The following is a 26,046-nucleotide window of genomic DNA, read 5'->3' on the forward strand; positions in this document are numbered from 1 at the left end:
GATGTAATACAAACAAAAAATTGCATAGAATAATTTGTAAGAAAAGCAATCACAATTGAATATGGATAAAAAGTTATACATATGATTATGGTGTTAGAATATGAACAAAAGAGGAGTAAAGAAAAACAATATTGATTAGCTATCCACCTCTATATTTCTCTATGAATTTTTAACAACTATGCTTTTTTTAAACAAAGTACAGATGCAGATGCTCACATGCACATTCACACATATGAATATACGCACGTAACACTACACCTATGAGCAGTTCCGAGAGACCCAGTCGGTAGATTTTCGAGATTGACAAAGCCACTTTAGATGTGTCACTGTCGACGAGCACGTCACCTACCATTAAAAGAATAACACCGAAAAATATTATCCCATGCAACAGCACGTGATCATGGACTAGTATAAAGCATTTACTTGTAGTACCTAATACTAGGTCTGAACATTACAATCCGTTCCTTACCTTTATTTGAACTCGGGTTTGTTTTAAATTGGATCCGAGAAAAGGGCAGTAGCTCCTAGGACTACCGTCTAGTATATGGCAAGTACAGGAATAAAATGTCGCGGCTACCATTAGAGTTGGACGATGCATCCATGATGCGCACATCATGAGCCACGGCGCGCGCAGCTGAACGTTTGACGCCACTCCACCTCGGTGCACCGTCAACGAAACAAAATCATGGCATGCACATGCTTAGTTCGTCGCGCGAGTATGCTCGCGCGCGCCTACTGCAGGTCTGGCGCCTCCCCAGTCACCCCAAAGCCCAAATCATGGACTGCAGGAGCGCCCACGCCTCACCAGTCTCCCCAAATTGCTCGCTCATGCCGGGCTGACGGGACTCATGCCGTGTTCTGCGTGGCACGGCTTCCGCAAGAGCCGCGCCGCCGCCCGCCAGTGAGCTCTCGGCGGCCGGCGCACATGCAGGTCTTGCAAAGCGGCGACCGCTGAAATCGTCCGGGCACCCGAAGTTCCGAACCACCGGTGCCCACAGAGGCTAGCGCCGCCGTATTGCGCCTCGGCAGCTGGCCCGATCCCAGTGGGCGCGGGCGCTGTCCTAGCGCATGCAGCGGCCGACGCCGGCGAATCGGGCCATTCAGCCAACCTCGGTTAGGATGCACACCGGCTGCGGAGGTGGTGGCCGGTGCCGACGTGCCGAACAGCAGAAGGTTGCTAGTACAGAACCAGCAAACACCAGATGCTATTACGGATTTACGGTCGTCTTGCCACGGTCACAGCCCAGCAGGCCAGAACTAACAAAGATGTTGCCAAGGCCCGCCTGATGAAAATAACCGGATTTATTTATTCATCGAAAGGGCACCTGCACCGTGCTTATTTCATCAGATGAACTTTATTCGAAATCTGGGTCCATGCGGCTTACATTACAATGAACGCAACGAATGAAGAGAGGAAAGCTGTTTCCTAGTTAACTTCAGTGCCAACACTGCAACCGTGCGGCTCAAGCGACTTTTCTCTGCTTCTGCCTGATCTATGGAGCCACTGGCGGCACCTATCTCCCCTACGAGCGCTGCTTCTCCAGTTCCTCGATGAATTTGTAGAAGTTGAGGATGATTTTCTTGCCCTCGGGGGTGATGATGCTCTCCGGGTGGAATTGGACGCCCTGAAACAGTCAGCGTTAGCAACCACAAGTATGCAGCTCCCAGGCAAACATCGTCAGGTCAGCCTGGCTTGAAGGGCCAGCGTAAGCATCAACAGGAGTGCCCGTGAAGCATTGGGAAGTGGAAAAAAAATACCTGGATGTGCTTGTACTTCTTGTGGCGAGCGGCCATGATAAGCCCATCTTCAGTCCATGCGGTGGCCTCTAGAGCATCATGTGGGAAGGTTTCTTCCTCGATCACCAAGCTGTGGTACCTCGCGGCAGTAAAAGGGCTGTCCATGGAAAGCAAAGGATGTGTCAAATCGAAGGCAGGCTTGGGAGTAGTAGCACAAACAGAATTAAGAAACAGCTTTGTTTTCCTGACAAAAGTGTTATTTTGTCAATACTAAGTGAAATGGTATACAACCATCTCAACAACAACTCCAGTAAGAAAAGATTTATGTTCTTGAAGAAAAGAAACAAAAATGTAAGAACTTCTCATACATGTCTGAATGACTTTTCAATTAAAAGCAGAATGACCGACAAGATGTTTTCTATAACTAGTAACTTCTGTACAGGCAGCATTAGTTGCATGCCAAAATGTTAAGTAACAAAATAGCACTTGATGAAAACTAGTGATTATGGGAATTAGTAAGCGTGACCACTATAATAAGCAATGTGAATATGTGATCAGTAAAACAAGACATATCACAATCAAAATAAAATTTGGCTGATTCAATGGTTTAGAAATCAATCATACTTTGGCAAGCCATCAAATAAGGCCTTTCCTAATTCCTCATCGTAATAAACTGGAGAGCTTTTTCCGTGCATCACTCCAGAAGGAGCACGGATAATCTTTCCTGCATATTCATGTACATAAAGGTTTGAGAGAAAAGATGAGGTCATGGAAAAGCTAGTGACCTGGTATAAAGATAAATCTTACCTCCAAATGCCTCCCCGATGCACTGCAGACCCATACAAACTCCAAAAATTGGGATGGTTGGGCCCAATTCAAGAACAGTCTGCAATGATATACCGGAATCTTGTGGTTCACCTAAAGAACAAATTTGAAAGTATTTTGTGATATTCATGTATAGTATGCTCAGGAGCTTCAACTCTTGTGATATTCAGCAAGAAAAAACTTACCAGGTCCTGGAGAAATAAGTATTCCTCTTGGGTTCTTCCTATAATACATGAAATGGGGAGCATGATCATCAAACTGAGAGTTTCCTTTTTGGATAAAAAGCATCTACATCAAAATTAAAAAATGTTCTGGGAGAACTATATATACCTTCTTACATCCTCTATGGTCAGTTCATCATTGCGATATACCTCGAAGTTTAATCCAAGCTCCCCCATATACTTCATCATTAAACACAAAGTGTCAGGAAAGGAATATTTGGCTTATAGCATATGTATCTCTTTTCTTTCACTCTATTGTGTTTTAATAAAGTGCAAAAATGAAATGTGAATTTCAAAAAAGGATAAAATGGATGGCGCCTACGAGGAACAACAGAAATACACTAAGTTGGCCTAATGTCATTATTGACCATAAGAAATATCTACCTTCACAAAGCAGTACACCATCCTACCTCCAGTATAAACATTTCAGTGTTACAAAGCCAAGGTAGTTTTGTCAAGTGAACCTTTTAGTATTATCAAAGTCAACATTTCAAATCATGGCATGTAGCCTGACAAGTTATTCAACAAAATAAGAAGGAAAAATTCAGAGGATCCGATAGTTACTCATTTGTCACATAAAACATGCTTCTGAACAGAAGTCTGGCATTAACCAATGCCTAGATGTTAATGACATCCACATGCATTATCTTCATATATAGTGTTTTCAATTAATGGGTGTCACTGTTGAAGTCAGGAAATGCAGAAGTACCAATTCCAATTTTTTCACTTGAACACAAAAAGTCATTCTATTATATATACCACTATCATTCAGATGCATAGTTGTTTTACCATTTTTTTAGAAGTATACCTTTTATAGCTTTATTACAAAGGAGAATTCCAATAGCCCATCCTTCAATATTAACCATTGTTTTAAAAGGCTACATAACCCACCTAAGAGCTAGGAGAATCACCCTCCCACCTAGAGCCTATTGATATGCCTAATCCCTATTAGTATTAGGCACTAGGACACACTCCATTGACCACCTAGAGCGTTCATCTTTCGAGATCTAATCCCATGAAGAAACTAGATGGCAAATTCAGTCCTGTAAAAAGCTATTCTAGGCAGAAATTAATAGAAAGGTAGTGAGGACTCGAAGATATTCAATGGAAATGGGCACCAAGTTCGACAAGCCAACAGCTACTGCATAAACCTGGAATTCGTATTTCAAGTTCAGATCATGCAATGATGGAATGATATAACCGTTTTGTGGAACAGGAAACACGTGATTGCCACCCCCAAGTACAAAGAATGTAATCATGATTATGGCTTCCACCTGCCGTATCAATTTTTTTTCAACAAGCACTGTTGATGTAAATCACCGATATGCCAAACAGTTTTTTTATGGGATTTCGTTCACAAAAAAAGTGGCGATATCAGTTGTTTAGACTTTACTTTGGCACATGGATGATCCCTTCCAGATATGGAGGCCTACTTAGCTGATTCAAATCCTATAGCAAGGTTCACATTGTATAGCAGTGTCATTGAATACATTCCGAGCAATCTTGTGATCATGGATTCATCAGTTGATCTAAGTACAAGTAAATTGAAAAAAAAAGATTCCTGATGTCTATTATAAATGGCCAATAAAAAATTTAAAGGATAACATTACCACTGACACAGCAAGGTGGCATTACATACATATTACATATTATCCTAGATCTAACATCATGAGCGAAAATCAAAGAAATTATTCCACCAGGGCAGAACATTTCACCTTGCAGATAGTAAAACATTTTCAACATAATTAAAGTCAAAGGGAAAATGTTCAAACAATTATCCAGAAATGCATAAAAAACAATCTGCTGCAACCAACGGCATTTGAGCAAACAGATGAACAAAACTGCACACATGCCACGGGAGAAAATACTGATGGCACGTGTGCAGTATGAACCCGCCCATGGATCGCAGGACGCTGCCACTCAATCAGCTGCATTAGCAAGGATATCGCATACACAGATCACAGAACAAAACAATTCGGAAGAAGGGAACATGTCCCAAACAACACAAAAACGCCGTATACCTGGCATAGATTGTAGGTAAAGCTGTCGTAGTTATCGATGACGATGATGGGCTGCTTCTCCGTGGCCGGGCGTCCGTCCACGTCCGCCACCGGCGCCGCCGCGGCCGGCCCCGCGCCGACGGCCACGGGGGACGCCGCCTTCCCGCCCCTAGCTGACAGCCCACCACTCGCGTAACCTGCGGGGAGGGAAGCAGCGCAACCAAATCGGTCAGCAACGCGCCGAATCGGGCTAGGAAGGGCCGAGGCCCGGGGGGAGGATGAAACCATGAAGAGCGACACGTACGGTGCGCCGCCGGTACGCGCGCGAAGGCGGGTGCCGGTGAGGACGCCGGCGAGCGCGCCCGGGCCGCGGCGGCCCCCGCGGAAGGCCCCGCGGCGAGGCGGGAGCAGGCCATTCCCGGCGCGAGGGAGGCGGGGTGGGGCAGCCGGAGGTGCGGGTGGGGTGGGCGCGAGCGAGGGTGTCACGTGGTCGGGGAGCGGGCGGCGGGGGAGATGCGGCTCTGTGCTTATAAATAGAAACGGGGCTTTGTTTTTTGGGTTGGGCTGGAATAGCGGGGAGCGATTAGATTAGTGAGTGGATTTACCGATCCGATCTGATCTGATCTGGTGCGGCGGCCTCCTCCATGGCGGCCAGTCTCGGCTCCTCGTGGCCATACGAATTGAAAATTTCAAAATCGATAGCACGAGCCACGAGCGGCGCGGCGTTTCTCTCGTTTCTTTTTTCCTCGCGCGCGGGGCAGGGCGCCGTGCCCGTGCGTGCGTCGGCGCGGCCTGCTGATCGCGTCGCGCCCAGAGCGAAGTCAACAGCCTACGGGCACCGGTGCCTCTTCCTCGTGGTCGCGGCCGTCGCCGTTGGGCACGAGGCAGGCCTCAGCACGCGGGTCTCGCGCGTCCGGGGTTTCGGATAGCCGGTGCCGGGAGGGTCGCGATCAGAGACGGTAGAACTCCTCTTCCTTGCCGAGGATTTTGGGTGGAGACGCCGGTCTTGCTCCACCGCATGGCTGCAGGAAACGGGTGGCGGTGGTAGGTGGCTGGGCAGAAGAACGGATTTTGTTTGTCGTGAAATCCGTGGCTGCGGTCCGATGCTGGAACTTTTACACAAGGCTGTTCGGTCAAAATTTGTCTTCCTCGACTTCTTTTTATAAAATAAACCTTCACATGAATGGATCGATCCGCTGGGGCAACGGCGTCAGCCAATTGTACACTCTGAGAAGAGACGATGGGTGAAACACCCATCACGGTCATCTGAGCGTGCAGGCAATTTCTTGTAGTCTGATTGCGATGCTACGCTGGTACGAGCTACAGGCCTACAAAGCGAAATACGGAAAACATTGTACCAGATGTGTGACCGATTATGCTCTCAGCTGTCCCACTACAGATCGTAAAAAGCACATCGAAGATTTTATGATGCACAATGAAAGTGACGGAGAACAAAGTTAAAAGAATCACGGAAATGTTCGAGGAGGAAAAAAAAATCAGAAAGCGCTTGCTTCCCTGATGCAAAACTAGAGCTATATTTTCCTAAGCGAGGTTGCTAAGGGGGTGTTTGGATCACCCCGATTAAATTTTAGTAACTGTCACATCGAATGTTTGACACTAATTAGGAGTACTAAATATAGACTAATTATAAAACTAATTGCACGTATGGAGACTAATTCACAATACGAATCCATTAAACCTAAACCTAATTAGTTCATGATTTGATAATATTATGCTACAGTAAGCATGCGCTAATGATGGATTAATTAAGCTTAATAGATTCATCTCGTGAATTAGCCTTCATTTATGTAATTGGTTTTATAAATTAGTCTACATTTAATACTTCTAATTGGTGGTCAAATATCCAATATGACGGGACTAAAGTTTACTCACCCGAATCCAAATAACACTAAGAAAACGAACAATAACTAATAACTTGTACGGCTGGTGAGGTAGAGTTACACCCTCGCCAGGTGAATAGCGATTAAAATCCACGTTAGATCCTATGTATCGGTACATACAGACAAGGGTACATCCTCCCAGTACGTCCAACCCAAGGGGTGCGAGGTTATCCGTAACCTCGCACTAAACCTTTGGGTAATAGGGCGTATGGCCCGGACCTGACAGCTGGGGTCACAGTCTCGGGACCTCACCCCGCGCTCCAGCAAGTCCGGCGCCTCCACGTGCCCACGAGGACAAGGTCCTCGTCCTTAGGAATAGCTACTGCACGCCCGGACCACCACGGGGTGGTCTTGGGCCCCTACGTGTGGAAGCAGGATCCCCAGGGGACCTGTGCGCCTGTGTTGCTAGGGCGGCCCGGACCTCCCTTCCCACTGGGGAAGAGGTCCCGTGCCGCCACGTGCCCCTAGGAAAGCGGCCGCTAAAATCAGCACCGCCACGTATCCGATGGCAGCCAGCCTTCTGCGGGAAGCCAGCCCAACTACCGCATTAAATGCGGGTGGTTGGGGTGCGCGTGCCCGAGACAGGGCATGGGTTGCCCACTGACACGATGGGCAGGTACGCTAACACCACGGTAAGCCCGCCAGTTTCCAAGGCCGCGCGTCGCATCACCACACCGCGTACGCAGGCGGGCGGTGTGTAGTCACATCACAGCGCCGCGCGCGTGAGCAAAGGGTAATTATGGTCTGCTGCAGGAGGGCCGCGGCGTGCGCTGCTACAGTGCGCGCGGAGGATACAGCACGGCAGGTCAACATAGCCCCTTCGCCTGTCAGCGGGAACTGTAGCCCCCTACAGTGATAGCACGTCCCCCACTGTGCAAGTCACTGGCAGCAGACCCTGTGCCAGCGAGACGGCACAAGACCAAATCCAGACGGAGGATATGCACGAAAGCCGAATAGTAAGATTTCTAAATCTGTGGCATTTAAGGCTCCAATGTGTACATTATTTAAATATGTCGCCGGGTCCACCTATCGGGACCCCGCTCAGTGTACGCGCTCCCCTTGAGCCTATAAAAGGGAGAGCGCGCATGTTAGAACACAAGCTTAGGCACACCCGTACAAGATCTCGGTAGCCCAAGCTTTCTCAAGTTCCACCAACACACAAGTTTCACAACTTTCACAAGCAATATTACACACAATGGACGTAGGGTTTTACGCTCCGGCGGCCTCAACCACTCTAAACCCTTATGTGCTTCCCGTGTTCATGCGTCTCTTGATCTAGCATTCCTTCACTTCCCCAAACTCTTCCTAAACTAGGATTAGGCGTGTGCATTCCGCCATCCGGCTGGAGAAATCCTCCGACATTTGGCGCGCCAGGTAGGGGCATGTGGCGGCACCGGACCTCTTCCCATTCAACGCCATTATTGATAGGCCGGCTCTGTACCGGTTCATGGCCGTTGACCATTACAGGTATCTGGTCCTCAAAATGCCATCCCCTGCAGTTGGCCTAATGTCATTATTGACCATAAGAAATATCTACATTAGGTGATTTAGTTAGAGACATAGTTGAGGTGTATGTTGATGATATTGTTGTCAAGACTAGAGAATCGAATTCGCTTCTAGAAAATTTAGCTCATGTCTTCGACAAACTGCATGCGACCTGCACGAAGCTTAACCCCGAGAAATGTGTCTTTGGCGTTTCGGCGGGGAATCTCCTCGGTTTCCTGGTTTAGCACCGGGGGATCAAGGTGAACCCGGACAAGTTCGGGCAATCGAAGCAATGAGACCCCCTGTACGTCTCAAGGACGTGTAGAGGTTGATGGGGTCCCTTGCAGCCCTTAGCCGTTTCATCTCAAGGCTGGCGGAGAGGGCTCTCCCTTTCTTCAAGTTGATGAGGGGGTCCAGTCCATTTACGTGGACTGAGGAGGCAGAGCAAGCCTTCCAGGAGATGAAGCAGTATCTCACCTCTCTGCCGGTCCTAGTGGCTCCGGACCAGGTGAGACATTGTTTCTATACCCTGCAACGACGACTGAAATGATCAGCATGGTGCTGGTCACTGAGAGGTCCGAGCAACTATTGCAAGGGACCCCTGTGGTCCCCCCTGTAGGAAGTGGAGGTCCGACCTCCACCAATATGACAACCGACCCTGCTTTGGAGGGTCCGGCCAGGTCCCGACCCGGGAAAGAATCAAAAGACCTGGGGTCCGGTGTGTCCCTAGCTCAGGGAGAAGGGCCCAGTTCCGCCGCCAAAGTCAAGACCGTCCAAAAGCCAGTCTACTATGTTAGCGAGGTCCTACATGAAGCAAATGCCAGGTATCCCGAGACGCATAAGCTCCTTTATGCTATACTCATTGCATCCCAGAAGCTCCGCCATTATTTTCAGGCCCACAAAATTATGGTGGTGACCTCCTACCCATTGAGGGCCATCCTCCACAACTCCAACGCGACGGGCAGCATTACCAAGTGGGCTGCAGAGTTTGCTGGATTTCAACTTGACTTCCAGCCCCGCCACGCCATCAAGAGTCAAATCCTTACCGACTTCGTTGCAGAGTGGACTCCTACACCAAGCGTCCGTGGGGGTTCGGACCATCGTTCGGACCCCCCACCGCTAGAAGTCAGGGCTCCGGTGTTCATCGGACCCCACTGGACGCTCTTTTTTGATGGGTCCGCACGCAACAAGAAGACAGGAGCTGGCGTGGTCCTCATTGACCCAAATGGCGAACAAGTGAAATATATGGTGCTCCTCGACTTTGAGACCACCAACAACATGGCGGAATACGAGGCCCTGATCTTTGGACTGACGGTGGCCCTATCCCTGGGGGTCCAGGAGCTCCTGGTCAAAGGAGACTCCCAACTCGTCATCAGGCAGGTCCGGGGGAGTGTTGTTGCAACAATCCCCAGTTCGCAGCATACCTCATCCACGTGAGGAAGCTGGAGAAGAACTTCGACGCGCTGGAACTGCAACACGTTCCACGTGAAGGCAACTCAGTGGCAGATGCGCTCTCCGCGAGGGCATCAACTCAGGCATCCGTGCCAGAGGGCGTCTTCCAAAGATGGTTGCTGAAGCCATCCGTCCAACCTGCCAAACTGGGCGAAGGGGGTCAGTCTAGCACCTCGAAGCTAGCGGTCCTGGCGGTGCTCCATCCGTGGGGTCCGTCAAGGATTGTGTGCACCCTCAAGGGTCCCGATGCATGGATCTCCGAGATCCGGGACTACCTGAAAGACAACTTCCTTCCTGAAGACCAAACATCCGCTGAGCGTATAGTGCGATTGGCTAAGCGATACACGGTGGTAGAAGGGGATCTCTACCGCCGTGGCGCCAATAGCATCCTCATGCGGTGCATCACCCAGAAAGAGGGCTGTAACTTGCTCGCAGAGATCCATGGAGGTGAGTGCGGAAGCCATTCTTCATCCTGCACGCTGGTCGTTAAAGCCTTCCGGCATGGCTTTTACTGGCTGACAACGCTCGAGGATGCAGCTGAGCTGGTAAAGTCCTACAAAGCATGTCAGTTCCATGCAAAGCATATACACACTCTCGCTCAGGCTGTGCAAATGATTCCACCCTCTTGGCCTTTCGCTGTATGGGGGTTAGATATCTTGGGACCTTTCCCCAGGACCGTCAGTGAGTACCGGTACCTCTACGTTGCCATCGACAAGTTCACCAAGTGGCCGGAAGCAACCCCTGTGGTCAACATCACCAAGGCATCAGCAATCGCGTTACTCAAGTCAATTGTGTTCAGGTTCGGGGTCCCGAACCGAATCATCACCGACAACGGGACCCAGTTCAAGAGCCAGCACTTTCAAGGGTACTGTGAGGACATCGGCATCCAGCTCTGCTTCACTTCTGTGGTACATCCCAGAAGCAATGGCCAAGTGGAGCGGGCTAATGCTGAAATACTCAGGGGGCTCAAAATTCGCACCTACAACGATCTTGAAAAGCATGGTGCGAAGTGGGTTGACCAGCTTCCAAACGTACTATGGGGGAACCGGACAACACCCAGCCGAGCGACCGGGGAGACCCCTTTCTTCCTGGTCTACGGGGCTGAAGCATGCCTTCCCCCGGAGATCACCATAGGCTCACTACGAATCCAAGCTTTTGATGAGGAATTGCAGTAGCAGCAGCGTTGCCAAGATGTAGACCTCGTCGACGAGCAAAGATGGCGAGTAGCAGTCCAAAATGCACGATACAACCAAGCGCTCTGGCGTTACCATCAACGGTTCATGCATAGTAGGGAGCACCGGGTCGGGGACCTAGCCCTACGGCGAATCCTAAACCGAGAGGGTCTCCACAAGCTCTCCCCCAGCAGGGAGGGCCCCTTCAAGGTGTCAAAGGTGTGCCGACCAGATCTGTTCGCTTAGCTACGGAGGAAGGCGTGCAACTACCCAACCCATGGAACACTGAGCACCTCCGTAAGTTTTATCCTTAGGGACTTAGCCGAGAATAATTTTTTCCTTTATAATATGGTAGCAACCCTGTGCGGGCCAGAGCGGTGGAGGTTCGCCCTCGTAAACCCGGCCCCTGGCGCTCATCGCACGTTCTATCTGTACCAACTTATCAAGGAAAAATTTATTCTTAGTTTATGCCCTGCTTTTGAGGTTTATGCAATTCAGTTTCTTTTCTTGTCTTCCACTTACCCTAATCCCCATGTGGTCCTCTATCCCTGTGCCATGCTTGAGGCCCGAATTGAGTTGCTGGGTTGTGTCTCCGTCCAAGACCTCTCCACATGGGAAGAAAGGGTCTGGTCTTCGGGGGTCCGTCTTCGGGGAAGCGTACTTGTCCTCTACGGGGTCCAGAGTTGTGTAGCTGCTTAGCCTGGTTTCGTACTCTAAGCCTACATGCTCTACCTCCCTAAGATAAGTACCGTAGTACCTAGAACCGCTGACCCGGAAGTCCAGACCCCTTCGGGCCTTGAGCCTAGGCCCTGGTGCTCCGATTCACTAAGCATCTCAAAGGACTCTCGCCGGCAAGGTCCGGAACCCCGTGGGAATGATTGCTAAGCGTCGATGCTAAGTCATGTGCAGGACTAAACCTCGTTTTCGTGGAAGCTAGTCCCAATCCCTTGCGACTACCTCCCAGGGGGCCAAGGGACCTCGGTAATCCAGTAAGCACACGACAGAACAAGCAACTGGAAAAATAGCTAAGTTTTTCTTGCAAAACAGCTAAGTTTTATTGCTTGTCATATACAGAACATTACATTACTTACAATATATACAAAAAACAACAAAAAACTATTCCTATTCTATTGGCGGTCCGGAGGGGCCTCCTCCTTTTACAGGTCCGGCCCTGTGAAGCGCTCGAAGCGGGCAGCCACGATCTCCACCGCCTCTTGTACTCCTTCCTGGACGGCGGCCTCCGCTTCTGGTACGGGGCCCTCCAGGACTGGAGTCAAGGAGATGGCGGGGTCATGGCTCCGGAAGCAGGTCAGGATATAGTCGACCACCACCCAGGCAAGCTCCCGTCCTTCGGTCTCCAGGCGCCCGACGATGGAGGACTCCAGGCGTTCCATGAAGAGATCTATATGAAGCAGCCAAATGGATTTGTGGTACCTGGACATGAGAACAAGGTGTGTAGCCTAAGAAAATCCTTGTATGGCCTTAAGCAGGCGCCAAAGCAATGGCATGAGAAGTTCGATAGAACTCTAACGTCAGCAGGCTTTATGGTGAATGAAGCCGACACTTGTGTATTATCGGTTTAGTGGGGGTAAGGGAGTAATATTGTGTTTGTATGTCAATGACATATTGATCTTTGGAACTAGTTTAGAAGGGCAGAGTCCAGCACCGGAAGGGCAGCGCCGAGTGAAGAAGGGGCCTCTGCAACCTGGATGGGACTTAGCCCAAGGGGTTCCAGGGTGGTGCTTGCTTCACCGACCCACTTCACAATCCGCTCGATCTCGGCGCGCTGCTCCGCCAGGAATCCCTCCACCTTGGCCTCCCGCTCCTTGAGGTCCCGGGTCCGCGCCTCATGTCTGTTTGGAGGGTGGCGAGGCGGGCCTCCCCCTCTTGGACGGCCTTTTCTCGTTGCTTGAGGGTGGCTCGCTCGTCGTTAATCATCTTTGCCATCATCTTGGCAGCGTCGATTGTGTGACGAGCGGACCATTCCTTCAGCTCCACCTCCGCCTCCTTCCGGGTCGCCGCCTTCTCCCGATGGGCGACCGCCACCTCCCGGTCGATGACCCTGCGTATCTTCTCGCGCTGGACATCGCGCTCCCGCTCCAGCTGGGCCCGCTCCTCGGCGGCACGGGAGGCCACCACCTAGATGCGGTCCCCCAGACGGCGCTCCCAGTCGGAGAGCCGAAGGTGCTCCGCCTTCCGCTCCTTCCACTCTATCGGAAGCCCGCTTTCGCCTCCTCCATCGCCCGATGGGCCTTGACCAAGAGGCAGGGGATAGGGACCTTCACCGGGTTCGGGAGGAGGTGCCTCCCATACACCACCTCCGGCATGTCTCCTGTGCGGGCTGGGGGCCGGAGCTGGGAGCCTCTACGACCTTCGCTGCGGCTCCCCCACCGCCGCCGCAGCCTCCTCCGCAGTCGGCTCTGCTGAGGGGGCCTCCGCCGTGGTTCCTGACGCAGCCGCCGCGGCTGACTCTCCGCCCGTCGCGGCTGGAGGGGACGCCTCCTTCTGGGGTGCAGCTTCGGCCTCCGGGGCTCCGGCTCGGGCCTCCGCGGCCGCGGGCGGGGACGGTGGTGCTGCCGACGATGCTGCCGGCCCCCCAGTGGTCGTGGAAGAAGCCAGCTGGGGGCCGGACCTCCTAGCCAGCGATTTGCCGGAGGGTGCGGAGGTTGTGGCAGGGCGAGCGGTCCTGGCAAACATCATCAAGGTAAGGATCCCGAAAAAGAATGAAACAAAGAGAAACATGAGGAGGTAACCACTCACGTGGAGCTCCGCACCCCCCATCCTGCCTGCGTGATCGGGGATTCCCTCCTTCCTAAGGATGATGCCCCGGGTGATTGGTGAGGCCTCCCCGACGATGGCGTCGCAGGGCGGCGACGGCGGTGGCGGTGGGACCTGCTGCTGCCGCTGGGATGGTGGCGATGGCGGAGCCTGGCACTGCTGTGGAGGTGCCCGGCGCTGCTGTGGCGGCAGCAGCGGTGGTCGATGCTGCGGTGAAGACCACCGCGTCTCCTCCGGCCTCCCCTGCGGCTGCTGGTGTTGCGGTGGCGGTGGCGGAGCCCGGGAGCTACTCTGCCCCCACCGACTTCGCCGTCTTCTGGCACTTGGGGGCTGGCTCCCCCACGTAGGATCCGTCGCCGCGGTGGAGCCTCCGCGACCTGTCCTCCTCACGGTCCCGGCTGCTCCGCGAGGTGGCCGCCTCCGGCACCTCGTCATCCTTGCGGATCGGGATGGAGCGCACGTTGTCCTCCTCGTGGTCCCGGCTGCTCCACAAGGTGGCCGCCTCTGGCAGCTCGCCATCCTTGTGGATCAGGATGGAGCGCACGTTGTAGTTGTGGTGGAACTCCGGCACCTTCTCTTTCCCAGCGGGAGCCGGACCTCCGTGGCAGGACCCGCCGGGGCTTCGGTCGGCGCGTTGGTGGCTCTCGGGCGAGTTGCCGGGAATCCGGATCTCGTGATTGGGGTCGCCTCCCACCTGCCGGACCGCCAGGCCGCCCTCGTCAAGGGTCGGCAGCGACGCCAGGACCGCTGTCCGCATCGCCTGATCCTCGCACAGGGCCTTGACCCCTCTCGGGAGCGCCAACAACTCCGGGGTGTACGCCTCGCCAGTCATCGCCCGAATCAGGACCTCCAGCTCCGCGCCGAACAGATCTGAGCCGGCCCCGCGCATGATCCTGCTGCAGTCGTTCACCCCGGTGAACATGCAGGCCATCCTGGATCAGTGTTGTAGGGGAGCGATGCGGCGCCTTAGGAAGTCGCCCAACACCATCATGGATGTCAGGCTGCCCCTAGACAGAGTTTTCACCCGGTCCAGCACTGGGTCGAGCTCCACCGGTAGGGACTGTCAGGCCTTCTAGCAGCTGCGGTCGAGAAGGGGCCCTTCCGTCGGCAGCTCGAGGCAATCGTTGGTGTCGGCCATGGCGATGACCCAGTCGTGGCGCCAGTCCTCCCACTTGGTGCTGGAGAAGGCGCTGATGTAGGTGTTGTCAATCGAAACCCACCGGCGAGCAACGACAGGCAACACGAGGAGCCGGGAGGCTTCCGGGACGGCTGGTGGGCCCCGGTCCCTCGGTCAACGGCCCAGCGATCTGGCGCACACCCTGGCTTGGAGTTGCTAGGCGTGCCACCTGATCCTGTACCTGATCAGGAAGGTGTGATTCATGAAATTCCTGTAAGCACAGACACTTGTAAAGATTAGTCCGAGCCGTGATCGGCTCATCACTCCTCCCCGGTATCGGCTGTAAAGAGCCGATTGCATCGGTACCGGATCGGATCTTCGGGACAGATAACATATGTATATAATAAAGAGAAAAAGCTTGCTTTAAAGATATTAATCTGATCCAATCTACGACAACTAAGCCCTCATTACACAATCGGAACATCCTACACGTGATTGAGCCTAACGAATACGCAAAACATCAGAACAAACACCCTAAACAGAGACCCTAAAAGCAGCTAAAGAGCCGATTCCTAAAGAGACCTCTACCCAGGCTGAGATCCGATACTAACATACCACCGGAACTTTCAACTCGTTTGCAAGGCCTAATCATGCACATATTGAGCTAAATCCCTAATAAATAGAAACTAGCCGTAACAGATCGGATCTATCAATATAAACAAAGCAAGACGCGATCATTGCATCCATAAACGGATACAATGACCGCGGAGCACGCAAGAACAATGAACAGAGCAAGATCATGATACAAAAATAACATTACTCTATGCGCGCTATGATAACTAATGCTACTCGCCATCTATAAGGCTTCAGAACGAGCAACACATAAAGTAACAAGCAAGAGCAATGCGCCCCCGATCACGCGAAGCGTGATCAGAGGGCTACATGGCACTTACCCGATGAAAAACCCTGGAACAGGGGAGGTGATGCGCCGTGAGTTGTTGATGAATGAATCTCTTTTTCTCGTTTATTCATGGTACATATTTATAGTCCGTAGACTTGCTCTCCTTAACTAACCCTAACCAAACACAACACGAATCCTAACTGCCTAGGCCTGAGTTTACACGGCCTTACTGTCCTCAAACACCCGTACGGGATCCGATCTGTAATCCTGCCATACCCTTTTCCTAGGCCCATCTTGCTCCTTGGCCCACTTTTGGCCCGTCCAGAATATGGCGATAACAGTAGGAGCTGGACATCCCGTGCTGGAGCTGGAAGTAGTAGGCGCCGATTTCGCACTTGCTCCTCCCTGACCCGACCAGAGAGTTGAAATGCCTAAAGATTGAGACGCAGGCCGCACCCCCACGAACATCTCCATGAAGTGGGCGAAGATGGCCACGAGGAGGACGGAGTGAGGGGTGAGGTGCTGGAGCTGAAGACCGAACTCCTCCAGAAGCAAAAGGAAGAAGGAGGAGATCGGAGGCACCAGCCTGCAGGTGATGTACGCGTTGAAGAGGACGAACTCCCCCGCGACCAGGTCGTTGAGGGAGCTCGAGCCTGCCCAGATCTTCCTGGAGAGCTCCAGTGTGGTCCACCCCAAGAGGCGGCGCACCGCGTCGAGCTGTTCGTGGCGCTGGAAGCGGCGGGGATGGCTAAGAAGAGACATGGCGGCGATTGCTGCGGATGCGAGGGGAAGGATTGCAGAATGCAGGAAGAGGAAGAAATGCCGGGCGCAAAAAGCAGATCGCAAAAGTACGAGTGGAGACAAAGAGGCGTTGCGACGTCTAGAGAAGGCAAGTGCAAAAAGGTAGCCGATCCCTGCGGCGCATGCCTTTAAATAAAGCTGTTCCCCCTTTGGACTCCACGACGACCAAGGGGAACCAGAAGAGTCGTTCGCACCAGGCGCCCGCCTCTCACCCCCATGGCCAGTGGGCCCAGGCCTGCCGATCAAAGGTGTGGTCGCTGGAGGCAGATGAAAAAGGTGGAATCCGAACCGCCAGTACGACGGGACGCGCGCGAATAAGACAGGAAGCTGAACCGTCAGCCGCGTAGAGCGCGGACAGAGGACGACCCCTCGGGGATCTCGCCGGAGGGGAAAAGTCCTTCTTGCCCCTTCGCTATGGGCGCAAGCTGTCCACCCGGTGCAACACAAGGTTATGGCCCCACCTGCGGGTTCGTTCCTCACCCGAGGTGGGCCTGGGGGCCTCTGTCGGTACATACAGACAGGGGTACGTCCTGCTAGTGTGTCCAACCCGAGGTGCGCGAGGTTATCCGTAACCTCGCACTAAGCCTTTAGGTAACAGGGCGTACGACCCGGGCCTGATAGCTGGGGTCACGGTCTCCGGAACTCACCCCGCGCTCCAGCAGGTCTGGCGCCTCCACGTACCCAAGAGGACAAGGTCCTTGTCCTCAGGAATAGCTACTGCAGGCCCGGACCACCACGGGGTGATCTTGGGCCCCTACGTGTGGAAGCTGGACCCCCAGGGGACCTGTGCGCCTGTGCCAGCCAGGGCAGCCCGGACCTCCCTTCCCACTAGGGAAGAGGTTCGGTGCCGCCACGTGCCCCTGAGGAAGCGGCCGTTAAAACCAGCACCGCCACGTGTCCGGTGGCAGCCAGCCTTCTGCGGGAAGCCAGCCCAACTACCGCATTAAATGCGGGTGGTTGGGGTGCGCGTGCCCGAGACAGGGCATGGGCTGCCCACTGACATGTTGGGCAGGTATGCTGACACCACGGTAAGCCCGCCAGTTACCTAGGCCGTGTGTCGCATCACCACACCGCTTATGCAGGCGGGCGGCGTGTAGTCACATCACAGCGCCGCGCGCGTGAGCAAAGGGTAATTATGGTCTGCTGCAGGAGGGCCGCGGCATGGGCGTGCGTTGGTACAGTGCGCGCGGAGGCTACAGCACGGCAGGTCAACATAGCCCATTCGCCCGTCAGAGGGAACTGTAGCCCCCTACAGTGACAGCACGTCCCCCACTGTGCAGGTCACTGGTAGCAGACTCTGTGCCACCGAGACGGCACAAGACCAAATCCAGACGGAGGATATGCACGGGAGCCGAAGAGGAAGATTTCCGAATCTGTGGTATTTAAGGCTCCAATATGTACGTTATTTAAATATGTCGCCGGGTCCACCTGTCGGGACCCCGCTCAGTGTACGCGCTCCCCTTGAGCCTATAAAAGGGAGAGCGCGCACGTTAGAACACAAGCTTAGGCACAACCGTACAAGCTCTCGGTAGCCCGGGCTTTCTCAAGTTCCACCAAAACACAAGTTTCACAACTTTCACAAGCAATACTACACACAGTGGATGTAGAGTTTTACACTCTGGCGACCTGAACCACTCTAAACCCTTGTGTGCTTCCCGTGTTCATGCGCCTCTTGATCTAGCATTCCTTCACTTCCCTAAACTCTTCCTAAACTAGAATTAGACGGGTGCATTCCACTATCCGGCTGGAGAAATCCTCCGACACTATGTATCTTGTTAATGTAGCTGTTCTTTTTAGTAATGGACAAGATAAATGTCCTTGGTAAAATAACAATCTTAAGATGTGACGGATCTAATCTTCTATGAGCGGTGTTTAGACGTTAGTATTGAAATTTCTTTATAGAACTCATACACAATGCCAATTCTACCATGCCACATTCTTTCCTAATCTACTTTCCATTGTGGCTCCACCATCTTTCAACAGTATAAAACGATTCAGATATACTCTCTTCGTTACAAGATGAAATAGTCATTTTAGCAAATTTTAATATATAAATTTTATTATATATCTAGACACAGTTATATATCTAAGTACATAGTAAAATCTATATATTTAAATTTACTAAAATAATCTACAATTTGGAATGGAGGGATCGTACATTAGGATAGGATCTCCTCTCCTCAACTTTAGAAGATTAATTTTACCTGGGCAGAACCATTATACCATAGAAAACGGCGGTGTTACGAGGACGTACCCGGTGCAGAAGATCGAAAGTATGAGAATGAGATGTACAAATGTTGGTTAAATATAGGACGTAGCATCAAACGGCAATGTGTAATATAGGGATTAGCAAAGATATCATCGTATGGTTAGAGGACTTGCATGGTGTCGATAAGTTGCCGGCAGAGTGGAAAAGGAAGGTTTTGATGAGGGCATCAACAAATAAGTCGTGGTGTGTTTTACTATTTTATTTTATAATATAAAAGAGTTTTTTAATTGCTTGACCCTTTATATTCGATTGTTAATAGTTTTAAAATTTTTGCAGTGCTTCAACTCACTGTGGAGATTTGCGACAATTACTACTGGAACAACGAGGGTCTTTAACCTAGTAAAACTTGCATACGGTAGACACGTCACAAATACTGTTCAATCCTACGGCAGCAGTTCCGTTCTTAAAAAAAACCCTAAAGTTCAAACCAGGGGCAAATATGTAACTTCCCCTTTCCTTTCTGTTCCGCCCAACCGGTAACCGCGCCATCCGCAGCGGCTTCTCGCGCCGCCCCCGCTCCACTCCACCACATTTCCGCCCAACTACCCAAGAAACCCTATCAAAAAAAAAAAAAAAACTGCCCAAGAAACACCAGACTCCGGCCGTCTCAGCCTCCCAATCCCAGGTGAGGAGGAAACCAAGGTTCGCGCACATTTTCGCCTCCCGATCTTCCGCCATCGGCGCTGGATCAGAGCTTTCATCTCTTGGGTAGCCCGAGATGACGACGATTGAGGCGGTGAAGAGAGCGTACGCGGAGGTCATGCTGAACGCCGCCAGGGAGGCGGCGGCGCGGATCCTCGCAGCCGAGCGACGCGCCGCCGCGCTTGCGGGAGGGATGGACGCTGTTAGGGATGATGCCGTCGCCGCACTTCTGCGCTTCAAGGCCATCTCCGACGCCAAGGTCGCCTTTCTTTGCCACCGTTTGTGTTTAATTCCGACCTCCCCCCCCTTTCCGCCTTTGGCTCGTTTTCTTCCTCTGCTTGGATTCCGGCTCGAAACGGTTTGCAATGTTATGCTAGCCTTTCTAATGAAGTTGAAATATTTTTTTTTGAGTTTGAAGTTGAAATAAATAAGTGTGCAACGCGGCATCTAGTGGCGTTGATTGTGTTCAGGAACGTCCTTGCTTGCTTGGATTGGGGGTGGTTGTCTTGTCAATTCGTATTTGATAGATGGGAAGTTGTGCAGTTCTATGATATTGAAATATGCAGCTACTTCAGTCAGGTCCCTGAATACTTGCTTAGGGGGATAATGTTGCTGCTTGTCTACTTTGATTTTGGTGACTCCTTGAGCAGGGGGAATGCCCACTAACTTGTGCAATTTTTTGAAAGAAAGAAAAGAACTTGTGCAATAACCTGTAGTTTTTCTTTCATTGGATTCCAATGGTCTGTAACAATCAAGTTCTTCCAAATGGCTGTCAATTTTGAATCAAGTTACGCTGACTCAATGAGCACTGTCAGAAATTTGCACTGCGCCTTTCACTTTCTGTCAAGGTGATTAAGAGTTGGTTATTTCGAGATGACTTGGTTAATTTTGATGATGGAGTTTGGCGTGAAATGGCCAAGCTGTGCTCTAACTATAATAATTTAAACAAGTCATGATTACCTTTTCTGATAGGACCTTAATGTTTAATATGTAATGGACAACAACGCTGAACTTCTACCCCAGTCATTCTGCACTTTCTTCCTGTATCTATGCCCCTATAAACTCCTCCTAAGTTATTGCGTTATAAAATGATAAAGTGATTTCTGTCTCATTTTGTCTGATTTCCAAATATGTTTGTGCTTGTGCAGATCAAAGAAGCAAAATTGCAATCTTTGGCTCACATTAAAAGGATTGAAGAACTTGAGATGAAGCTGCATAGTGCCCAAAGTACTATACTCTCACTTGAAGGAGAGTTGGAGAGAGCAAAAAATGAGTTGAACCAGACAAAAATTCAAGCTGAAGAAAACAGAATCAGACATTCTGACGCTGAGAAAACTGATGATAGCGAGATGAGCAGTCATCATTCTAAGATCTGCATGAGAGAGAGAAGTAAATCTCCAGTAAGTTCTGAAATTTATTGTATTCCAAGAAATTTAAAGGAGGATGAAAATGTGGGGAAAATCCAGGACCTGCACAATTGCAATCATTATCTCGCATTATCTGGAGCAACACATAAGGAATCCATATGTTTTTGCAGTAGAGGTGCCAAAAATACTAGTTCACTTGAACAGCACGTTCAAAGTCTGGAGACACCCTTGGGACGAAGTGGTCGGAATGCTGGTCAAGTGAAAAATCTTTCGATCAGTGGAAAGAAAGTAATCGCTAAAAAATTTTGCTGCCTAGAGGCAGAGGTACTCCAAACTGGAAATCTAAGATACTGCAAGCGTAGGAGGAGCAAAAGAAGTGGGTCTAGATATAGGCATGCTGCAAATAAGGTGCAAAGGAAAACAGAAAATGAAGCACCCAACACTTCTGATGGTAATGGATGTATGCTGCTAATTCAGGCCCTTGAACATGATCTTTCTCCTTCAAAGATTTTTGATAGACAAGGTGGAAATCATGTTGGGCAACATGTTACTGAAGCCATGATGTATCTGACTGACCCAATGCAGAGTTCGTTTGATTCTGATAATAGGTCTATGCAGACCGTGGAACCAATGAAAAACAGCACTGAAGATGAAGGTACTATTCTGAAACACTCAATTCATCCGAATATATTGTCATCATTTAAACATGATTATCTTCATGCAGTTAACATGACAGAAGACCTCTCAGAGTGCAGAACACAAGAGAATACTATATCAGACAAGAAAGAAGATAAGAACCAGCATATTTGCAACTTGGATTTAGACAAATTTGGTGTAGCTCCTATTGTCAGCTCCTCAACCAATGAAGGAAATGCAACCATATCCTCTATCACTTCCAATCGAACTGCATGCCTGTACACATTCAACCGTAGGAAGCGAAAGAGCAAGCACATTGAGAAGAGCACTGATGATTCTGTCACTGACAAGATTCTCCATCGTATGGGTCCAGTAGAGGAACACAAATCAAAAACACAAGTGATCTTGACAGACTCACCACAAAGTAATAGGCGTCTGCTTGAGGTCGCTAGTCAGGTGTGTGGTTTTGCTTTGTTTTGCTTTATTAATGTGCGATGTGCTGTAGAAGTTCTTCAAGTTCGGACCGTTACATAATAGCCAATATTTTGCAACTCTTGTCTCTCTTATTATTTTGAAGCAAAATCTTCTCTCTCTGGTTTTGCAGCTCATTTCATTGTCCGAGAAGTGAGGAAATTGCGCTGCAGAGAATGGGTGCCAAGAATCGTGGATTCAATTCCTAAGATCAGCTTCAAGCAAAGGGAGAGGGAGGCCATTCTCCAAACATCCCAAATGATCTGTTAAGTAGGGAACAGGTCATCTGGTGGAAGTGCAGAAACTAGAAGTGCAAGATATGTCGACATGTAGCTAGAAATTTCTTTGTGTGCATACATTGCAAGTGCAAAGCATATGTGTCTCTCTTATCGAGAAGTGTAATGTCGCTATGAGTTCTGATGATTCTTTCATTTGCTGTCCATAGAAAATAGAAATCGAGAAATATAGAGCTCACTCGAGAAGTGAACTAGGAAATGACGAATGAGTGTGGTTTCTATGTGCATATCTCCTAATTTCAGAAGCTTGTTAACATTAGCATTCCGTTATGAAGCTAGATCAGTAGCACATCAGCTTCATTTTTGGCTACCGATCCGGAGGTGTTTGGATGCTAAGCACTAAAATTTAGTCATGTCACATTGTATATTTCGATGCTAATTAGGAGAACTAAACACAAACTAATTATAAAACTAATTGCAGAAGTCTAGATCTAATTCGTGAGACGAATCTTAAGCCTAAATAGCATCACATGGGCTAATAGATTCGTCTTGTGAATTATCTTAGGGGTTATGCAATTAGTTTTATTATAAATCTATATTTAATACTTTTAATTAGTAACTAAATATTTGATGTGATAGGGCTAAGGGCTAAAGTTTAGCCCTGCCGGATTCAAACAGCGCTAAAATAGCACGAGGACTAAAATAACATGGATTGCCGCGAAGCGGATTCAAAAACCACTCGAAGCGGGTGAACCGTGAACGTGATCCCACGCGGTATTTATGTACCTCGTTGCGCACACAGGGCCTCTTCCTTAAATATCCACTTAAATTGTTAATCTATAAAATTTTGTACCCATAAGAAAAAAATCTATATAATTTTCTATAGACATGTATTTTAAATTAGATGGAGCACCGATTAACGCGAGTCCTCCAGCAATTTTGACGACTTCCTGGTTTTCACCCTCCTCTCTAGTTTGGATTTTCGTGATTAGCAAAACCACGTTTGGCTGGGGACTGATCACGGGTACCAAACAGCCGGCCTCCAGGCCCAACCGGTGGAAGGGGAAACCCTACAGCCCGGGGCAGCGATTGGGGAGCGCAGCACGCGAGGCTTCGACGCCGTTGAGCTCGAGGCGGCCGGCTCGCGGCCCGGCCTCAGCGCCGCTGCGGCTTCGCCTGGTTCCCGCGAGCTCGGCGCGGAGGTACCTAGATCCTTCTCTCACCTTTGCCTTGGGCCTTGGCCCTGCTCTTGCGCCCCCCTCCCCTCCCATTTAGGTCGCGTTCCAAGCGGGTTTGAATCCGCCGGGGTGGGTTCGTGCGGCCTCAATCCTGTGAGTCTCTGGATTTGACGCGGTGTTGCTGATAGCGTTTGCTGCGGAGGCCGCGGCTTGCTCAATGCTGCTCGATGATGTCGAATCGGTGATTGCTCGATGTGGTTCTGTTCGTTGCCATGTAACTTGGTTTCGATTAAATCCTTGTCGGGCTTATGAATTGGGCGTCTGTGCAAGTAGGTTTCTGTTTGTCGCTGATCAGTAGCAGCTGGAGCAAGATGTTTGTTTCCAACTATCCACAAGCATTTTCGCCTATGTTGCTTGAGCTTGACTGTATTTGGTCCTGAGATCTAAATTCCTATCTCAGTGAAGCTAATCTTTCTAACAAAGCAGCAAATACTTGCTTGTATCTTTTATAGTTTGGGTCATTGATGCAACGATTTTCTGTTTCGAGAGCTGGCTCATGTTTTGGTTGATTTGTTTAGTAGCAATGTTTCTACACAGATTGGGAGCATAGTCAGGTTGAAATATCAGTACACGCCATGATTGAGTATGTCCATAATTGCAGTAATCCCATTCGCTGTAGCAAACTAGTATGGGAAAACCTGTGCTACCGATGACTGAAGGGCTTGTGTATTCTCAATGATTTCCAAATGGTAGTAGAATCACTGGAATACTTGTTTGCCAATTGCTCAAGAAAACATTGTGGGTAGATGGATGTGGCACACAAAACCAAGGAAATCTGACGTCCTGTTTAGGTTTATTATTCCATAGAATTATGTACATGTTCTAAGTGTATGTACTTAATGGGTTCTGGGTGAGATGTAAAAACAATTTTAAAACCTTTTGATTGCTATATTTTTGTTCACTGGTCTCAATTGTAAATGGACAACGTGTGAAAAAGAAGCTGACATGGCACTGTCATGCTTCCTTCACGCTCCCCTTCAATAGAGATAAAATGTACTCTTTTCTTTCTGTATTACAGAGTACTGTAAGGTTCACATGTAGATATTAGCTGTCCTTGTACCTACAGAACTGGGTTACTTGTTCCAATGAGAATGCCATGTAACTTAGTATTGAGTCAGTAAAGAACACGTCCAAGTAGTATAGGTCTAGTGCACTTATCATATAGTAGGGTTAAGCGCAAAACATGAGGCATTATTGAATTGATTTTTGTCTTTAACATTTGTCCATTTTAGTTTTAGGTTTCCTCTTCAGAGCAATACAATTGATGCTTTCTGGCCTGTTGCAGGGTTGAATGGCAAACAGAGCAAGATGGGTGATGAAGTATGAAAAGGGCCTTGTTGATATACTTCATGAGAACAATAATTCACATTATCGTACCCAAAATGGATGGAGAACAGAGGGGTGGAGGAAAATTGTTAGGGATTTCAACATGAGGTACCCAGAAGCAAAGTTTAGTAAAATGCAAATCCAGGAACATGAGACTCAATTGAAGAAAGATTACAAATTGATAAAATTGATCCTCCAGCGTGATGGTGTTTCATGGGACCAGAGTGCATCCATGATTAGAGCGACAGATGAAATCTGGGATGAGATAATTGAGGTGAGGATTTAACTCTTCTGCTCTATTATATATGCAGCAAAGGTAGAATTTTAATATTCTTTTTAAATTTGGCAGGATATGCCCAAGGCACGGAAGTACCAAAGTAAGAGCTTTCCACTGCTTGACTCGCTGGAGCTGTTATTTGATGGTAAGCACCTCCCCCTATCCCCGGATGCACATGTACACGCACGCCACCTCAACACAATAAAGACTACTGAGAAGAATTGTAGTGTTACCCTTTGCTTTTCTGATTTATACATGCATCTGTCATAGGCCCTATTCCTGAAGGAGGACAAAATTCACCTCAGAATATTGTTGGAAATGTTGACGAGGGAGGCAACAACATGAGCACAACCCCAGACATGTCTGGAAGACCTAGTGGAACGATTAATGCAAACTTTGACGAGACATGGAACAATATCAGCCTACTTCAACGAACGGCATTAGGACCACAAGGTATAGATGATCTTGACGTTCTGCATAACCATACCGAGGAGGTACTGGGACAACAACAGCATGGCGCAGACGGAAGGCCACAGAGAGCTGATGAACAAGCACAGTCAAGTTCCTGTGTAGAGCCGCAGAGAGACAGGCGCAAGAAGCGCAAGGTTTCAGACATCCAGCAGATCATGGAGACCTATCTAAATTTCAGGATGAAGCAAGCTCGCGTGAAAGAACAGAAAGCAAAGGAAGCTGATCAGTTCACAATCTCGAGCTGCATCAAAGCAATGAACACCATGGCCGATGTGTCTGATGAAGTCAAGGTCTTAGCCTCTGATGTTTTCAAGGACACCGAAAACCGGGAGATCTTTCTCTCCTATGAACCCAGGCTGCGCACCTTGTGGCTGAAGAGGGAAGTTGGTAGGCTGCTCACGTGATAAAAGATGGACTTATTATGGTGTTGGTTTATCTCTAGGTGTGGTGAAGTGGCGACTTTTGCAGTTCTCATTTAGTTTGTTATTATCTGTGTATCAGCTTTAAGTCGATTTCTGGAGGCAGATTCTTCCTTATCTAAACCTTTTAACTTTGACGTGCTCCTTGTACAGAGTCTCACCACGCTTCCAGAAATGTAGGCATTCATGCTTAGTAATGTGCTTCCAAATTTTTTTTGGATTTGGATCCATATTATCTTTTGTTGAAAAATGTGACAGACTACTTGTTTTTGACAAAACACTAAAACCGTAATGAGGATTGTTC

General features: G+C 49.6%; 3 protein-coding genes across 3 annotated transcripts; 2 read left to right on the forward strand and 1 right to left on the reverse strand.

Annotated features, from left to right (window-relative positions):
• Window positions 1-1,284: 1,284 nt before the first annotated feature.
• Window positions 1,285-5,298, reverse strand: LOC112901729 (anthranilate synthase beta subunit 1, chloroplastic-like). The gene is made up of 8 exons (XM_025970697.1): window positions 5,088-5,298; window positions 4,805-4,980; window positions 2,893-2,963; window positions 2,748-2,785; window positions 2,545-2,655; window positions 2,362-2,461; window positions 1,759-1,894; window positions 1,285-1,625 (listed from the first exon to the last, which is right to left on the reverse strand). The coding sequence occupies exons 1-8, from the start codon at window positions 5,197-5,199 to the stop codon at window positions 1,524-1,526; spliced, it is 846 nt and encodes a 281-aa protein (XP_025826482.1). The 5' UTR covers window positions 5,200-5,298; the 3' UTR covers window positions 1,285-1,523.
• Window positions 5,299-19,180: 13,882 nt separating this feature from the next.
• Window positions 19,181-22,270, forward strand: LOC112900108. The gene is made up of 4 exons (XM_025968848.1): window positions 19,181-19,560; window positions 20,450-21,323; window positions 21,393-21,760; window positions 21,909-22,270. Exons 1-4 carry the CDS (start codon window positions 19,378-19,380, stop codon window positions 21,930-21,932), a joined length of 1,449 nt encoding a protein of 482 aa, XP_025824633.1. The 5' UTR covers window positions 19,181-19,377; the 3' UTR covers window positions 21,933-22,270.
• A 752-nt stretch (window positions 22,271-23,022) lies between these two features.
• Window positions 23,023-25,958, forward strand: LOC112899600. Its single transcript, XM_025968133.1, has 4 exons — window positions 23,023-23,213; window positions 24,535-24,849; window positions 24,925-24,997; window positions 25,123-25,958. Exons 2-4 carry the CDS (start codon window positions 24,541-24,543, stop codon window positions 25,725-25,727), a joined length of 987 nt encoding a protein of 328 aa, XP_025823918.1. The 5' UTR covers window positions 23,023-23,213; window positions 24,535-24,540; the 3' UTR covers window positions 25,728-25,958.
• Window positions 25,959-26,046: the final 88 nt, after the last annotated feature.

The sequence above is a fragment of the Panicum hallii genome, chromosome 7 (assembly GCF_002211085.1).
Source record: "Panicum hallii strain FIL2 chromosome 7, PHallii_v3.1, whole genome shotgun sequence".
NCBI classification, from domain to species: domain Eukaryota; kingdom Viridiplantae; phylum Streptophyta; class Magnoliopsida; order Poales; family Poaceae; genus Panicum; species Panicum hallii.

Bases quoted from the DNA above. Each gene is read 5' to 3' on its own strand.
- LOC112901729 (XM_025970697.1), bottom strand. From the start codon at position 5,199: ATGGCCTGCTCCCGCCTCGCCGCGGGGCCTTCCGCGGGGGCCGCCGCG. The intron at 4,981-5,087 runs GTACGTGTCGCT...CCCTCCCCGCAG, and splicing joins GCGCGTACCGGCGGCGCACC to GTTACGCGAGTGGTGGGCTG. The intron at 2,786-2,892 runs GTATATATAGTT...CATGTATTATAG, and splicing joins ACCATAGAGGATGTAAGAAG to GAAGAACCCAAGAGGAATAC.
- LOC112900108 (XM_025968848.1), top strand. From the start codon at position 19,378: ATGACGACGATTGAGGCGGTGAAGAGAGCGTACGCGGAGGTCATGCTG. The intron at 19,561-20,449 runs GTCGCCTTTCTT...GTGCTTGTGCAG, and splicing joins AGGCCATCTCCGACGCCAAG to ATCAAAGAAGCAAAATTGCA. The intron at 21,761-21,908 runs GTGTGTGGTTTT...CTGGTTTTGCAG, and splicing joins TGCTTGAGGTCGCTAGTCAG to CTCATTTCATTGTCCGAGAA.
- LOC112899600 (XM_025968133.1), top strand. From the start codon at position 24,541: ATGGCAAACAGAGCAAGATGGGTGATGAAGTATGAAAAGGGCCTTGTT. The intron at 24,850-24,924 runs GTGAGGATTTAA...TAAATTTGGCAG, and splicing joins TCTGGGATGAGATAATTGAG to GATATGCCCAAGGCACGGAA. The intron at 24,998-25,122 runs GTAAGCACCTCC...CATCTGTCATAG, and splicing joins GCTGGAGCTGTTATTTGATG to GCCCTATTCCTGAAGGAGGA.